The sequence below is a fragment of the Lagenorhynchus albirostris genome, chromosome 9 (genome assembly GCF_949774975.1).
Source record: "Lagenorhynchus albirostris chromosome 9, mLagAlb1.1, whole genome shotgun sequence".
NCBI lineage: Eukaryota > Metazoa > Chordata > Mammalia > Artiodactyla > Delphinidae > Lagenorhynchus > Lagenorhynchus albirostris.
Window position 1 is genome coordinate 23,191,167 of NC_083103.1, and position 17,316 is coordinate 23,208,482.

The 17,316-nt window shown below is 44.8% G+C and overlaps 1 protein-coding gene across 1 annotated transcript in view; it reads left to right on the plus strand.

The window, feature by feature from the left end:
- The first annotated feature begins 15,116 nt into the window (after positions 1 to 15,116).
- The window catches only part of SLC1A2 (solute carrier family 1 member 2), a 51,056-nt gene continuing 48,856 nt past the window's right edge, over positions 15,117 to 17,316 (plus strand). The window contains exons 1-2 of the mRNA XM_060159404.1: positions 15,117 to 15,169; positions 16,835 to 16,974. Of these exons, the coding sequence (XP_060015387.1) occupies positions 16,845 to 16,974 (130 nt within the window). The 5' untranslated portion in view covers positions 15,117 to 15,169; positions 16,835 to 16,844. The remainder of the gene's footprint in view (positions 15,170 to 16,834; positions 16,975 to 17,316) is intronic.

The following is a 17,316-nucleotide window of genomic DNA, read 5'->3' on the forward strand; positions in this document are numbered from 1 at the left end:
AATGCCTAGCCTGAAGCCCATCTATCTCCTGCCTCACTATTACCATATTTTATCCTAGCACTTAATTTGATCGACTGGTTTTCACTGAACACCTTGGGTGTCTGGCATTGTACATGCCATTATATGGTGGATACAAGGAATGACAAGACATGATCCTTGTTTTGATGTCATGATTTAAGAGCCAACCAGATAAGGCCTTGACACAGAAAGAAACCACACTCAAATAAATGAAAGATTTTACAAGTTGAACAAGATTGAACCTTTCTTCCCAAGCACCTGGGATGAAGGACTTTCACCTCAGTTACTGTGGAGTGAAGTGGTGTTGGTGGTCCAGTGGCCAACATACCAGACCACTTCCAGGTGTGTCAGGGAGAGTTGCTGCTGGAGTGACTTCAGGAATGCATAAAAATTCAAGGTATGATCACCTATGTTAATTAGAAGCCCTGGTTGCTTTTGGCAAGGTCATCAGACATTAGTTTGAGCTTCTGGTCAACTTCAAGGCTAAGGAGTTTTTTACATCCTTTCCTTGTGCTTTCTCTAGGCTCCTTTCCAAATCTGTATCCACAGGAGGAGCCTCTTGTTCAGTGCCTGAGTTGGGAAGGCTTCTGCCACTTACCAAAGTTACCTCCTAGATCCTACAGACTTGGGTCCCCCTTGTACCTGTACCTTAACGAAGTCTTAATGAGCACCTAATGAGTATTGGGTCCAGGGGTAGATACAGGCCCTTCCCTTGCAGAGTTTAAAGTCTAGTGGGGAAGACATTCAGACATCAAGGAGACAATCTGAATGTGATGAAATGTGAAGTGCAGGATATTACAGGCATGAAAAGTAGGTTGGGGGCTCAAGATAGGATTACTCAAAGAAATGACATCAGAGTCAATTAAGATTTCAGGTTCTAATGTAAGAAGTAATACAGTTCTAGAACGCCATGAACTGCGACTGGCTCTTAAAAAGGGGGAAATGGATCATGAAAAAGGATGTAGTCCACTTGTGGGCTGGGTCATGTTTACATAGAGCACCGTGAATCAATCTGTCTCAATAAGCTACCAGTTTGAGAAATGCACATTCTTCTCTTAAGAAGGAACTTTCCTGGTGAGAGGTTTACCGTTCTGTGGTGATTGAATGACTCAGTTTATCACTTGTGAAATAAACATATAACACTAGTTAAGAGGAGATTGGGCAGTCCATCTGGTGGAATCAGCAGGGACTGAACAGTTGACAGATCGATAGCCACATATTTAGCGGCGTATTAGAAGGAACCAAAGAAAGAAAAAACACAAGTCATCTAGGAGGCCCTGAGATGCTTCCTTGGGCTTTATTGTTAAACTAAAGCAATAAAACAGCCAGTTACTTTTACCAGCAAAAGAGGCTTAACCGGGAGCAGAGAAGAATTGCAATCTGGAACATGCAACTATGGTGAAACATGTGCAAATCTGGTAAAGCAAAGGAGAGGCGACTCTTTTATGGAGGAGAAGGGGAAGTTGGGAGGGGCTGTTATAAACAAAAAAGTCCATTGGAGGAAGCTGGGGGTTCAAAGTCTAGGGGCTTTTCATTGGCTGAGTTGTGACAGTCTCTCACTGGCTGAACTGTTGCTAGACAAGCGGAAATTTTTCTTCTTCCTGCTCAGGGTGGTAAAGTAGGGTCTCTCCCTGCTGGGGATGCAAAGTATGTCTCTTCCTGTTGGTCTGTGCATGAGAGCTCTCCCTTCTGGTCCTCTGACTCCATTGTAGCGGGGTTTCTGTTCGTTAATTTTTACAGGTGATGGGAGCCATTTAGAAGCATGATGTTGACCAACCTTTGAAACAGATTAGTGGTTAAGCAAAGATGTTGCTTTAGCCTGTGTTTATCTAGAGCTTCCCTCAAAGCTGGAAGAAGGAAGGAAGGGTGGCGTCGAAGAATTCTGCCTGCATCTCAGTAAGGGAGGCTGAGAAGCAAGTATTCGAGCATACTGCCTCTCTGGACAGAACTCTAGAAGCAGAGGAGTGGATATTGATAAAAACTCTCAGTATCTGCCACCTTGCCTCTTAGGCTTATGATAAACATCAAATAAGATACTTAGCCTGGGATCTGGTACTACACTAGCTTTCTATTGTTGCTGTAACAAATTGAGACAAATTGAGTGTTTTAAAGCAGCACAGATTTATTTATTTTCTTATAATTCTGCAGATCAGAAACGAAAATGGGTCTCACTGGGCTAAAATCAAGGTGTCAGCAGGTCTGTGTCCATTTCTGAAGGCTCTAAAGAAGAGTTTGTTTCTTTGCTTTTTCCAGCTTCCAGAAGCTGTCCGCGCATTCCTTGGCGCATGGCCCCTTCCTCCATCTTCAAAGCCAGCAATGTTGGACTGGGTCTTTCTCATGTTGCCATTTCTCTAGCTCGCTCTCTCTCACCTGCCTTCTTCTACTTTTAAGAATCCTGGTGATTATATTGGTCCCACTTGAATAATCCAGAATAAACTCTCCATCTCAAGTTCAGTTAATTAGCAACCTTAATTCCCTTTGGCCATGTAACTGACATAGTCACAGGTTCTGGGGATTAGGACATGGGCATTTTGGGGGAGTGGGCATTATTCTGTATCCGTATTATTATGCTGGTACACAATAAAAAGTCAATCAATGGTCCTTATTTAGTACCAGTACTCTTAGTAACTTCCTTCTCAAGTGTGAAGTTACCTACTGGCCTTCATTCTTCAAATGCAGGACTGAAGCCTCAGCTCTGGTAGATTTTAGAAAGGCTTCCTGACTGGCTCAGGGGGGCAGGGACGTGGCCAGACCCCACCTGGAGGGCTGTGTCTGGTCTAGGAGGAACATTGTAATGGGATGTAAGTGGTTTGAGGTGCTGCAACCAGGATGGTGAGGAATTTGAGGAAGAGAAAAATCTGGGCAGAGAGGAGAGCTTCCTTCATGTGCCTGGAAAGCTGGTGGGTGGAGGAGGAATTAGGCTTCACGTATTACAAGCGTGTTGTGATTAAGAGCATGCACCTTGCACAGGTAGAGCTGGGTTCACATCCCAACTCAGCCACTCACCAGCTGCCTGGCTTTGGGCAAATGACCTCACCTCTCTGATCTCCAGTTTTTCATCTATAAAGAAGGAATAATAATAGTATCAACCTCGTGAAAGTGTTTCGAGTCGTCAGTGAGACAGTGCATGTGAAGTGTCTAGTACATTGCCTGGTGCTAACTACTATTATTATTAACTGGTTCCACAGGGTAGAAAAATAACCAGTGGGTGGAAGCTACAGGGAAACAGATTTAGGCTCATGGTAGAGGAAGAGCTTTGTAATAGTCAAAGCTGTCCAATGGTGAGATGATGAGACGTGTGAAGTCAAAAGCTCTCCTTCACTGCACCTGTTTGGGTGTTGACTAGACATCAGCGCATGGACTGACGACACCAAAGTCAGCTGGGTGCTTTCTAAAAAGTCGGGAGGTCTAGGACCCACCTGATGTGCTGAATTGGGATATTGAGGGATGGGGCTTAGAGATCTGCGGGGTTTTTTAAAATTAATTTATTTATATTTATTTTTGGCTGTGTTCGGTCTTCGTTTCTGTGCGAGGGCTTTCTCTAGTTGCGGCAAGCAGGGGCCCCTCTTCATCGCGGTGCACGGGCCTCTCACTATCGCGGCCTCTCTTGTTGCGGAGCACAGGCTCCAGACGCGCAAGCTCAGTAGTTGTGGCTCACGGGCCTAGTTGCTCTGTGGCATGTGGGATCTTCCCAGAGCAGGGCTCAAACCCATGTCCCCTGCATTGGCAGGCAGATTCTCAACCACTGCACCACCAGCGAAGCCCCGGTTTTTAAATAGACTTAATTTTTAAAGAAAATTTATAGAAAGTTTAAAAGTTAAAGTTTTTAGAAACTTTACAGTTTTAGATTCACAGCAAAATAGAGCAGCTGGTACAGAGAGTTCCCATTGACCCCCTTTTCCCACATGTGGACATCTTCCCTCACTAACAATACCCCACCACCGCAGTGGTACGTTTGTTACAATTGACAGACGTACACTGACACGTCATTGTCATCCAAAGTCCATAGTTTATATTAGGGGTCACTCTTGGTGGTGTACATTCTACGGGTTTAGAGAAATGTACAATGACATGTATCTGCCATTATAGTATCATATAGATACCGGTTTTACTGCCCCCCAAACTCCTCGATGCTCTGTGTTTTCATCCCTACCCCTGGCAAACACTGATCTTTTTACTGCTTGCCTAGTTTGCCTTTTCCAGAATGTCATATAGTTGGAATCATACAGCAAGTAGCCTTTTCAAACTGGCTTCTTTCACTGAGTTATATGCATTTAAGTTTCCTCCGTGTCTTTCATGGCTTGATAGTTCATTTCTTTTCTATTAGCACTGAATAATACTGTATTATCTGAATATACCACAGTTTATTTATCCATTCACATGATGAAGGGCATCATGGTTGCTCCCAAGTTTTGGCAATTATGAATAGAGCTGCTCTAAGCATCGGGTGTAGCTTTTTGTATTTTGGAGATCAGAAGTAATCCAGAGACAGATTTGGGGCTCCAGACCAGGTAATCAGGACAAACCAGATAATTTGTCTGAGGTTGAGATTGAGGGAAGACCGAAAGCTTCCCTGGTTCTGAAATTCTAGAATTCCACGTAGTTCTTGCATCAGGCTTTGGTTTGGACTAGGCATTAACCTTCTCTCTGGACTTTTCTCCCCCAAACCAAAATCATTCTCTTGATCAAAGGATCAGTGTCGATGTTTGTAGTTAGCACAAAGTTATCTAATATAAAGAGCAATTTTTCTAGTTCTGGAGACAGAGAGTGGGCTGACCTGTTCTTCCAAGTTCAAGACTGCCTGGGTTCAAATCCAGACTCTGCTACCCACTAACTGTGACACTGGGCAAATATTTTAACCAACCTGTGCCTCATTTTCCCCTTCAGTAAAGGTTGCTAATAACATATTTACCTCCTGAGATTCTCGTGGGTATTAAATGAGTTCATACACATAAAACGTTTAGAAAGAGCATGTCTAACTGCGTGGTACAAAGTAAGCTTTGCATGAACATTACTTGCTATCATTATTGTCATCATCGTCATTTTTATCCTTATTATTACAAGTTACCAGACATGTGAGTGCCTCTGAAGTGAAGAGTCCTTCCTGGTGAAGAAGTGGGGGAGCTGGAGTGACCCCTGGAGGCATCTCACACCAGCCTGTGCTTCCTGCACGCTGTGGTTGCCTGAGGGGAGGAGCCACTTCAGTGGATGCCAGTCCGCTCTGGTACACCTGAGGCCGCAGCGGGGCGTGGGCGTCCAGGAGCATGGATTGTCCAAGACGGGCAACAAGGTGATGGCTTTCCAGAGCTCACAATGCCTTTTCCTTCCCCTAGGGGCGCACTCCTCTGTTGTCCTTCTCCAGGAGCTAGGATCACGTGTCCCATAAGTTGCTAGTGCCTGGGCAGAGACGGAAGTTTTGTTGTGTCCGTCACTCTGCAAACATCCCTAGAGAGGATGTAGCCAAGGACCCTGGACTCAAAGGCAGAGCGCAGCACAGGTTTAATTCTGGCTGCTTGACCACCTGGTTCAAATTCCAGTTCTGCTGCTTCTGAACTTGGGCGAGCTTCAGAGTCTCCATTTCTTTCTTTTTTTTTAACATCTTTATTGGAGTATAATTGCTTTACAATGGTGTGTTAGTTTCAGAATCTCCATTTCTAAGATGGACTAATTCTTTTCCTCTCAGGGGTGTCATGAGGAAATAAGTCAATGGGTGTGAAAATATTTTGTGAACTATGCATATTTTAAGTTATTATTAACTTACCTGTTTAAAGGTCAACAGATGAAATGTTGGTTATTATTTATAATTTAAAAGATGAACACAGAGTGAAGTAAGTCAGAAAGAGAAAAACAAATACCGTATGCTAACACATATATATGGAATCTAAAAAAAAATGGTTCTGAAGAACCTAGGGGCAGGACAGGAATAAAGACACAGACGTAGAGAATGGACTTGAGGACACGGGGAGGGGGAAGGGTAAGCTGGGATGAAGTGAGAGAGTGGCATGGACATATATACACTACCAAATGTAAAACAGATAGCTAGTGGGAAGCAGCCGCATAGCACAGGGAGATCAGCTCGGTGCTTTGTGACCACCTAGAGGGGTGGGATAGGGAGGGTGGGAGAGAGATGCAAGAGGGAGGAGATATGGGGATATATGTATATGTATAGCTGATTCACTTTGTTATACAGCAGAAACTAACACACCATTCTAAAGCAATTATACTTCAATAAAGATGTTAAAAAAATAAAATAGGGCTTCCCTGGTGGCGCAGTGGTTGAGAGTCCGCCTGCCGATGCAGGGGACACAGGTTCGTGCCTCGGTCCGGGAAGATCCCACGTGCCGCGGAGTGGCTGGGCCCGTGAGCCATGGCCGCTGAGCCTGCGCGTCCGGAGCCTGTGCTCCTCAACGGGAGAGGCCACAACAGTGAGAGGCCCGCGTACCGCAAAAAAAAAAAAAAAAAGAGGGGAGGTCAGGACACTGGATGTGAACTTTGCTACTGCCCCAGGCAGTTCTGAAGTCACTGAGTTCAAAACTCTGTGGCCTCAACAGGGTTTCTTGAGGCTAGCAATTTTCTTTTTCCTATCTTTTTTAATTTGGCGGCTATGTTCACATGTGTGTCCAATTTCTGAAAATTAATCAAGCTAGTTACTTAAGATCTATGTGCTTTTTTGTGTGCACCTTAGACTTGAATAAAGACTTTAAAAACAAACAAGCAAACTAAATAAATTATGGTGTTAGAAGTAAATATATATTATATTTCTAGCTTGGACCCCTAATGGCTGATTCCAATGGCGGTGGATTTGCCAACAAAAGAACAGGTACTAATTTGACCCAGAAAACACCTTATATTTGGGGAACATGTAAAGGTCTCCTTCAGGTGAGACAAAAGCAGTGGGGCTTCTGGGTAGCCCAGGTTACAAGAGAGTGGTCTCACAGGCCAAAAAGAGAAATTCCTGGTCTTTGCCTCTGCTTTTCCATGCCCATAACTGCAAAGTACTCTCACACACAGTTTATCTTCCAAAAGAAGATTCCCTGGAGGCTCGTCCCTTTGTGTTCCTCTTTTATCTTATTTTATTTATTTATTTTATTTTTTATTTTTTATTTGTTTTGCGGTACGAGGGCCTCTCACTGTTGTGGCCTCTCCCATTGCGGAGCACAGGCTCCGGATGCGCAGGCTCAGCGGCCATGGCTCACGGGCCCAGCCGCTCCGCGGCATGTGGGATCTTCCCGGACCAGGGCACGAACCTGTGTACCCTGCATCGGCAGGCGGACTCTCAACCACTGCGCCACCAGGGAAGCCCTCTCCCCTCTTTTTATTTGGCTTCTGGGTGTGGTTCTGGTCAGGACCTGTGTCGAGAAGTTTTCCCCAGCAAGTCTTGTTCTTCAGGATAGATCTGAGAAGCTCCTTCTCACTGGGGTGTCAGTGAATGCTTTTCCCTGGATTTCTGGCTTTAATCTGGCCTCCTGCGTGGATACAAAGGAACAGGTCTCTCTCGAGAAGGAATTTCAAGGCCTCTGGGAGCCAGAAGCGGGTGACTCTGAAGAGCAATAGAGAAACCTTAAAGAAGCCCTGAAGCCTCAGCCCACGGTGTGGCCTTTTAACGCCAGCCCTGGGAGAACTGACCATTGGCATGGTCACGGTGGTGACTTGTCTTCTTGCTTGGAACTAACACTGTGTTTCGTGCTCGTCTGCTTGGTCTAAAAGGTGAGAAAAGGCCCACAGACAGACTGCTCTGCTCACAAAGAGAGAGAGGACTGCGCTGAAGAAAAGCAATTGTAGGGTGTGACCAAAACGCCCAGAAAGTCTCAGCTACTGGACGCCTCACCCAGTTTCTGCTGGTGCCTGAAGGCCCTGCAGCTAATTAAGCCACTTAGTCAACATTCCAGCCACTCCCCTGTCTGGGGGACTGATTGGGAAGGCTCAGTCTGGGAAGCTTCTGGGGCTAGAGAAAGAAATTCTCAGGCCTCAGGGCCAAATCCAGAGCTCTGTTAATCAAGGGAGCACCTTAAAATCAGAATCCCATTGGGAAGGGAATAAATGCCCAGGCTCTTTGGTTGAAAGATCACATTTTGGAGAATCCAAATTTAGGGATGTTGATCTTGGCAATTGAGTCCTAAGGCGTCTTCCTTTGTCCTCATCAGTTTCCCCTGAAGGTCACGTTAGCTGAGCCCAGATTGATTCATGGCTCCACCCTCCCCCAAGAATGCTGGAATCCCTGGAGCCACCACGTTTGGGCAGGGCAGCTGGATCAAAACCAGCAGCAGGGAAGGGCCAGCCCTGGGTGGTGCTGACCCACCCCTTCCTGCCACCCACTGGTTTTTCTAATGCAGGTGTTTGTGCTTTTGCTCTCTTCTCTCTTCTTCTCAGATTTCCTAGTCTTTGAGAATCCTACCCTCTAGAACTGTGTCACACAGAACCTGTGACTAGAACATGTTTTTTATCTAGTCACCCATTCATTCATTCATTCATTTATGTTTTTAAACATACAATAATTGAGCATCTACTATATGCCAGAAACCATGCTGAGTGTGGGGAAGGCAGAGTCAAGTAAGTCAAGATCTTGCCTTCAAAGAGTTTATATTCTAGGGCTTCCTTGGTGGAGCAGTGGTTGAGAATCTGCCTGCTAATGCAGGGGACACGGGTTCGAGCCCTGGTCTGGGAGGACTCCACATGCCACGGAGCAACTAGGCCTGTGAGCCACAACTACTGAGCCTACGTGTCTGGAGCCTGTGTCCCGCAACAAGAGAGGCCGCGATAAGTGAGAGGCCCGCGCACCACGATGAAGAGTGGCCCCCGCTTGCCGCAACTAGAGAAAGCCCTCGCACAGAAACGAAGACCCAACACAGCAAAAATAAATTAATTAATTAATAAACTCCTACCCCCAACATCTTCTTTAAAAAAAAAAAGGAAAAACAAGAAAGAAATTCACTAATCAAATAATAGAACTATTATTCTTAAAAAAAGAGAAGAGTTTATATTCTAGTGGGGAAACAGACAAGTAAATTGTGATAAGTACCTTGAGAGAGGTAAGCACAGGTAAGCTCGGGTAAGCTGCAGAAGGAGCATCCAAAAAGCAAATTTGGGAGTCAACAAAGACTTCCCGAGGGAAGTCACACTTGAATTGAGTTTTGAAGAAGAAATAGAAATTAGTCTATGAAGGCTGGGTTGGAGGGTAGGGTGGGGAGGACATCTTAGCCGGAAGAGACGGTTTGCCTCAAGGCAAACTGACTGGGGCCAAGTTCCGTGTGGCTCAAACCCAGAGTGCAAGCCCCATGAATCTCCTCCAGTTGATTGAAGTTATGTGAAGTTTTCAAATGTATTTTCATGTTGTTCCGTGAACCAGAGGGGGTGGCGGTTACTTCAGAATCGACATGCCTCTGGGGACTGGGCTGGCCAGTGTGCTCCTAGGCCATGGCTCAATCTTTACTTTTCGAAAGGGTTCCCAATTTGGGAAGATCAAACACCCCCATCCCACTCTGTCTCTTGGGCCTGGAGGTTTACCGTGCCTTGGTGTCTTATTTCTGTTTTGGGTGGTGAGCCTTTCTGGAAATGGGCAATTCCACTGGGTCAAGGCCAACTTAAGTCTCCACCCTGGGGAGGACTTCACAGAAGTCCAAAGGTTTTATACTTGAGACTGTATTCCTGATGCTCTTTGAGAGGTAGTCTAGGCCATTCCACAGTGTGGAAGCCTACAGCAGTGGGAACTTCCCAGGCTCCCACCCACTTGGACCCCCTTCTAGAACTTTCTTTTTGTAAAAAGCACAAATACCATTTGTTGCTAAAGTGACTTATTAAAACTCAACAGTAGCTAAGCTATCTGAATGGTCATTTTGCACCATTTTGGGCATTTAAGACAAAGAAAGCAAACTAAAATTGAATATCAATCATATGTTAGACGCTGTTGGTGCTTTCATAAGTATTATCTTATTGAAGGCTCTGTAATGACCCAGTGAGTTGAATGTTATTGTCCAAGAGATTAAATGAATGCCTTGTCCCAGCCACAGCTGGAAAAGGTAGATTTTAACCAAGAATCCGATGACCACGTTATTATGTAATTTCATTTCACTGAGGTGCCTTCTCTCAGCTGCTAATCAGAGCCAGTGTTTTGACTTACGGCTCTTGGCAGAGTGAGTGGGATTTTACTTACTCCCTCATGGTTTTGTCTCCCATTACTTCTTCCTTCTCTCCTACTACTTCTTGTGTGAGAACATCCGAAGTCCCACCTGACTCTCTATTTGTGATTCATGTCATTAGCCAGTTTGAGCCCCTTGGCCTGGGAAGTGATATGGAGAAAGGATTCCTTTCCCTCAATTTTTCATCTTGAATGTTCCTGTGAGTGCATCCTGTCCAGTTCCACGGGAGTTGACTATGAATGAGATAGGTGGACTCTCAGTGATTCAGTGGTGGATTTGGCTATTGGCTGGTCCCAATGCCAGTTCACCTGTTTGACTATATTCCCACGGCATTGACCTGCCCACCTTAGAAGTCTAGACTGAGAATTGGTCAAGCGTAGATGGGGGATTAAGATGATGCCTGTGTCTGAATTGTATACTGAATTTGACCCCAAACTCAGCTTTAGTAGCACTAGAAAAACATGTTTATGTAGAGATAGGATAGGTAAAAACAGAGATAAAGACATAAAGAAATGGTTGTCACTGTTATTATTGGTTTGTCTCTTATCTCTAAGTCACCCATGATCTCTAAGCTCATTCAGTGCTGGATAGAATAGAAAGGAGGCTGCATCTCTGGAACTGAAGGCTATTGATTACCACCTCCCACCCCAGGAGAATTAGAGAATCACAGAATTTTAGAACGTTAAAGAATTTCTAATCCAGCCCTCTTATTTTACAGATTAAGAGCCTGGGACCTCAAATATAAAAATCTGCCCAAACTGATACCTAAACCCCATTGGTATTTCATATTAAGAGTGTGTTTTTATCATTTCGTAGTGCCGGGTGAAGAGACTGGTTGTTGGAAATTCCCAGCTGTTTTAGAGTTCCAGTCCCTTTTCCTGTGGGTGTGACATTCTTTAGGGAACCAGGGAATTCCCAGATATGGGACAGTCACAACTGTAATCACCGTTTTGTGGTGCTTGGAGCTGACAGCACTGGTATTTCCGGCATTCTTTTTCAAATACCTTGACCACCTTGGGGGAAGGCCCCATCAACAAACACTATTTTTGCTCTTGAGGGCCTGACCTAGTGTCCCCCCATTAGGGCCATTTCTGGACATTGTCTCTTGTGTGCCTCTGAGGTCTTTAGAGTTGGGTAGCAGAGGGTCAGATGGGTGATGCCCATTGCAGACCTCACATCCTCCAGGCAAAAACACACCGGTTGCTTTTAGGTTCCTTGGGGAACATTCTGTTGTCACCTCATTGAACCAGCGAAGGAGGAAACATAATTTGGTGCCAGGTAAGTTGACACAGAAGTGTGCAGGCAGGAAATCCGAATCCAGCACCACATCTAATGAGCCTGTTATTAGAGGCTCTTGGCAGAGCAAGGGAAAGCAAATGCAAATGCAAAGCAGGTCCTGAGAACGGTTTAAAATTTAGCACCAGCCCCGTTACACGTTCCCTTTGGAGTCACAGAGGATGTTTTGCATGATAAGCTGAGCTTGACTTTGAAACAGGACTCACATGGATTTGTGTGAGAAGGACGGGGCAGTGACTGCAAAATTAACAGCTGTTTAAACAGTTTAGTGGAGAAGCTAAGGCTGAAGGCAATTATAGGCTCATGGTTCAAGTTTAAACTATACAAACAGCTCTCCCATCGCATGGCCTTACTTTGCTGGGCAATGGAGAGAGATGTGGCCTAATTGGCTTATACTGTATTAAAGAATTATATTGCTAAATCTTCCATCCGGAAGGCACCCGGGTAGAAATAGAGGTGGTGAACAGTGTGGGGAGAGCATCAGGCTTGATGGATTTGGTATAACCAAGCCATGCCTGGGCTTTCAAAATCCTTATTTCTTGGTTCCGTCTGCATGGCCACAAGTTGTAGGGAGGGAACATTCATGAGGGAATAAGTGTGCACATTCGAAATAACTTATTGTCTTTATACAGTGGACCTACCCAGATCAGGCCTTGCCCTTTCTGTTCATTGCCAAATAAGTAAATCTGCAGGCTGTCGTGACCTCGGGCCTCCTCCTGTATCCAACTCACCTTTCTCTGATATCCATTTCTTTTGCTTGGAACTGGGACAGTCACTGAATCTCCACCATATTCATGATGGTAATGGGATGCAGCATTACCGCCTTGACTCTTATTTGAATCAGTGCCTGTGCTAAAAACCAATGCGTGGACACCAAGATTGGCATCTGGTGGGAGCTTCGGTCTCCGGTTTGGACCAACAGATTTCCAAATTGTGTGTATGCCATTTATTTGCTAAGCTCTGGACAAACTGCATAGGTAATTTAGGAGACCCCTTATTCCTCCAGGTTTCTGTTCAAATGTCCCCTTATCACGAAGCCCTCCTTCTCTGACCACTGGATGCAAAATAACTCTGCCTTCTTCCCACCTGTCACCCACTTCCTAGCACATTATCTCCACTTGAAATATATTTATTCGTTTATTTGTTATCCCACTAAAATGTACAGCCCGTGAGAGCAAGGGCTTTGCCTATTTTGTCTATTGTGATATTTTATCACCTAGAATAGCATGGGGCCTGTAATATATGGCCAATGGGAATTTGTGGAACAGATGCAGAATGGTATGAGGGGTGCTAGGTGGTATGCTGCCAGTCTACTGTAGAAGGGCCTGGTTCCCAGGAGAAAGCACAGTGCCCTCTATAGCTGCTCTCCAATTCTTAATTTCTTTGAGCAAACATTTATCAAGTGCTTGGGACCAGGTGTTAAAGGTGCTCTTAGGGTTCAAATATTGGTAGAGCATGTAGACATTTAAATTAAATCCATCCTTTAAGATCCAGCTCTGGTATCAGCCCCTCCTGGGGGCCTTTCTTGAACAGGCTTCTTCCCCAAAGCTAGGTTAGGCACCATTCTTACCGTGTGCCATAACATCCTGTACAGGGCCTTATCATGGCCCATATGTAAAGCAGACAAGTACCACGCAACGTGTTTTGTGTTTCCCCTTAAGAGCTCCTTAAGCGTGAGGATTACACCTTACTCATCACTGACTATAGTGTTGGACACACAGAGTCCTCAGTAAACACCAGTTATCCTTGTTATCACTGCTGTTACTATGTGCATTCAGTAACCAACATTCACGTAGCTGTGGACGTGTGTGATCTCATTTGAAAAACTATATCTGTTCTAGGGATGTAAAGAAAATTGTTAAAAGAGTCAATCCTAAGAGTTCTCATCACAAGGAAAAAATTGTTTTCTCTTTCTTTAATTTTGTACATATATTAGATGACGGATGTTTTCTAAACTTACCGTGATAATCACTTCATGTTGTATGTAAATCAAATTATTATGCTGATCTCCCTGTGCTATGCGGCTGCTTCCCACTAGTGACCACCTAGAGGGGTGGGATAGGGAGGGTGGGAGGGAGACACAAGAGGGAGGAGATATGGGGATATATGTACACGTATAGCTGATTCACTTTGTCGTACAGCAGAAACTAACACACCACTGTAAAGCAATGATACTCCAATAAAGATGTCCAATAAAAATTATCATGCTGCTTACCTTAAACTTATACAGTGCTGTGTGTCAATTATATCTCAATAAAACTGGAAGAAAAAACCCCAGAATTATAGGAAGAAATAAAGAGCATTGGAAATGGTGAATATAAAATAAAGCAAAACCAAAACTATATCTGTTCTTCTGAAGATATATAAGGCTTAGAAGCAGCTCTGTATTATGCTATACAATATTATTTAATGTTATGTTCTATAATAGTCTCCATTTCAAGCTCTCCTTGTGTTCTGGGGGATGCAGGGATCACTTAGACTGGTCTAGGATCTTTACAAAGAGTTCTCCGGGGACTCCCTGCATCCCCAGAGGCCAGCCAAGGCTCTGATGTACTTCAATAATGATTTTCTATGTGCAGAGGTTAGGAGCGCCTCTGAGCCTGGAGCACATGTTTAACTTCAAGAGGGCAAGTGACAGGCATTCTCTCAGTACTTGTGGGTTCATGACATTTTTATGCTGCCACTTTGATGCGGCAGTTTTGATTCAGGGCTTCAGGGACATTTTGTCATGGCTTAAAAGACAAATCATTAAACATACAGCGATTTTGTGCAACTAAGAAGTGTGGCCAGTAGGCATCCGGCCACACTGCTGGATCGGGTGTGTACGATAACCTAATATTTGTGTGTTTTCACTTGGACACGGCTGCCTTGATGCTTGACACTTTCATCACGTCATACGGATCCTGCCAGGATGTCTGGTTTAAATACGTGTGAGTCTCACTGAAATACCAACCACGTGCCTGATTCTAACTTCGGTGGCAGGAGGGCTTCGGATGAAGCAGAAGGCAGGGGATTCCGCTCTCAAGGGGCTCCTAGAGTTTTTGCCAAGGGCTGGCTAACGAACGCATTCACCACTTCTGAACGCGTACGGCCCCCATTCTCCGTTGGCAGCTTCCTGGTTTACAGCTTCAGATTACTGGCTGGAGAAGTGTTTAAAAAATATAAAAAGATCCTAATGCAAGCATAGAAATATGGTCTATCCGTGTTAAAAAGATGGTTTTGATCATTTTCCCTGCTGTGCTGTAAAAAGAACTTTTCCGTCTGTTTCACTTGGTGACGGGAGGAAGTGGTACTTACTGCTCACCGGTCAGAAAGCCCCCGTCTGCTTGCTGTGAGCTTCACGCCCTATTTTCTTCTTTAGACTGTCTGAGCGATCATTAACACACACGTATGCCGCATAGAGATCGCCCCCAGACTAACCAGATGAGTAGAATATTAGGCCATTAAGGGAAGCCCAAGAAGCTTATATTTTGACTAATGTTATCATCTGGGCGTTCTACCAGACCATGTCACATTATTCCTAGTTTTAAAATATTCTGTTATTTATTTATTTATAATTTTTATTTTTTATTGAAGTAGAGTTGATTTACAATGTTGTGTTAGTTTCAGGTGCACAGCAAAGTGATTCAGTTATACATATACATATATCCATTCTTTTTCAGATTCTTTTCCCATATAGGTCATTACGGACTATTGAGAAGAGTTCCCTGTGCTATACAGTAGGTCTTTGTTGATTATCTATTTTATATATAGTAGTGTGTATATGTTAATCCCAAACTCCTAATTTATCCCCCCCTGACCTTTCCCTTTGGTAATCATAAATTTGCTTTCTAAATCTGTAAATCTGTCTCTGTGTTGTAAATAAGTTCATTTGTATCGTTTTATTCTGGAAGCAAGTATATTAGGCAGCCTGTTATGAAAAAGTAAGTCTTGTGTTGGGTCCCTGGTCTTGACTCTGAGACTCTGGAAGCTAAGCTTGGTGTCTTGAAAGAACGATGGTGCAACTGGGCGGGTCCCCGAACTTAAATGTCACGCTTGTCGTGAATGTTCCCTGGAGAAAGGAACCACTTGTGTTGGCTGCCATGCCAGGCCCCCAACATACATTATCATGTTTAACTTCCACAAGGTAGGCCTCGAGCCCTTCTTTCTATAAACAACACAGCTAGCAAGTGATAGAGTCATGATTTGAACCCAGGCTCTCTGTTTCCAAAACCCACACCATTTCCATTATAACCAGTGATTCCAGACCACTAACCTGAAGAGTTCTGTTGTTTCCAAAGGAAGATCTCCCCAGTCTGTGGTGAGAATATCTGGGTGAAGCTGACACCTGCCTATCTGGGAAGGTATTGTCATTTATTCGGAGACTGTGACTTGTCTTTCTAGGTGTTAAAGAACTTGTTTTGTTTGTTTGTCACATGACTGTGGTGGTAAATGGCAGCTAACAAAGGCGTCCTAAGACGTCAAAGTGAAAACCTGGCCTCCTATGTTGGTCCCCAAGCTTAAATTTGAAATCTTACTGGCCTGGGAAGTGACATAGCTGGAAAAAAAGGCAGTATACTCATTATCCTGGCAAGGGCTCCATTGGCAGAGTCTTAGCATAGCTTGGGTTCACATGGGGTTTTTCTGGAAGAGGGCTGGGGTGCCTCTACGGGTGAAGGTGATCGCATGCTTCTTAAAGCCATACTTCTTTGACACGGGGTAGCATGACTATTGGCAGCTTAGAGGAGTCCTGATAATGCAAGTGACCTTTTAAAAACCACAATGGAATGAATTTTTTTTTACTAGATAAACCATCTTTTCCAAAAGAGAGGAAAAACCTGGACTGCTAGCATTTATGACTTTTCTGTGTCCAGAATGGGGAAGGCTTGAGCTCAGAGGCATTTAATTTAGCAGTGACTTAGGCTGGGACGCTCCTGACCTTGGATTATTCAAAAGCCATCTTCTTGCTGTTGATACAAGAATGAAAGAGCTCAGGTTTTGAAGCCAGGCATATATGGAGTTTGACTATCCATTCCTTTTAGCCTGTGACCCTGGGCAAATTACTTTCTGTAAAACAGGGCAGAGATACTTGCCTCAGAGAGTTACCATGGTGGGCAACTCTTGGAAAAACCTCCCACTGCCTATGTGATGCCTTTTTCTGTGATGATCCAAGATAATAGGGATAAAAGCACTTGGCGTGTTGGTGTTCGGTGTGTCCTAGTAACTTGCTTATAGGCAAACTGGAATTCAGGGTGCCCTGAATTGCCCTGGTTTTTACTTTTCTGCCCATGGTTCCAGATTCCCAGCTGTGCCTGGGGAAGGCTGTTTCGCCTCCTACAACCTGAGACCCTCAAACTGCAGAGATGCCCAGTGGACTCTAAGCACTGCCTCCCCTTCTGTTTTAGTGCCAACAACATGCCCAAGCAGGTGGAAGTACGGATGCACGACAGCCACCTCAACTCGGAGGAGCTGAAGCCCCGGCATCTGGGGCTGCGCTTGTGTGACAAGCTGGGGAAGAATCTCCTGCTCACGCTGACCGTGTTCGGTAGGTGACAGGCCTGCCCCACCCTCCCCTCTTCCCCTGGTCTCTCCTGGCTAAGTGTGGAAGCTGGTTCTGGAAGCCAGCCCTCGCCCTGGAAAGCAAGCCACACGCTCTGCCTAACTCTGCCTTTACCCAGGCACGGCTGCCTCAGTGATGCCATCTTCCCTGCCACCTGCCCTAGCCATGTTTGCCCCCTTGGGATTCTTGTGGTTCTCAGATTTCAGTATGCATGTACATTTCCCATGGGTATGTCAGCATGCAGGTTCCCAGGCCCTACTCACAGAGACTCTGGGCCACTTGGAGTGAGACCTAAGAGTCTGCATCTTAGCAAACCTTCTAGGTGAT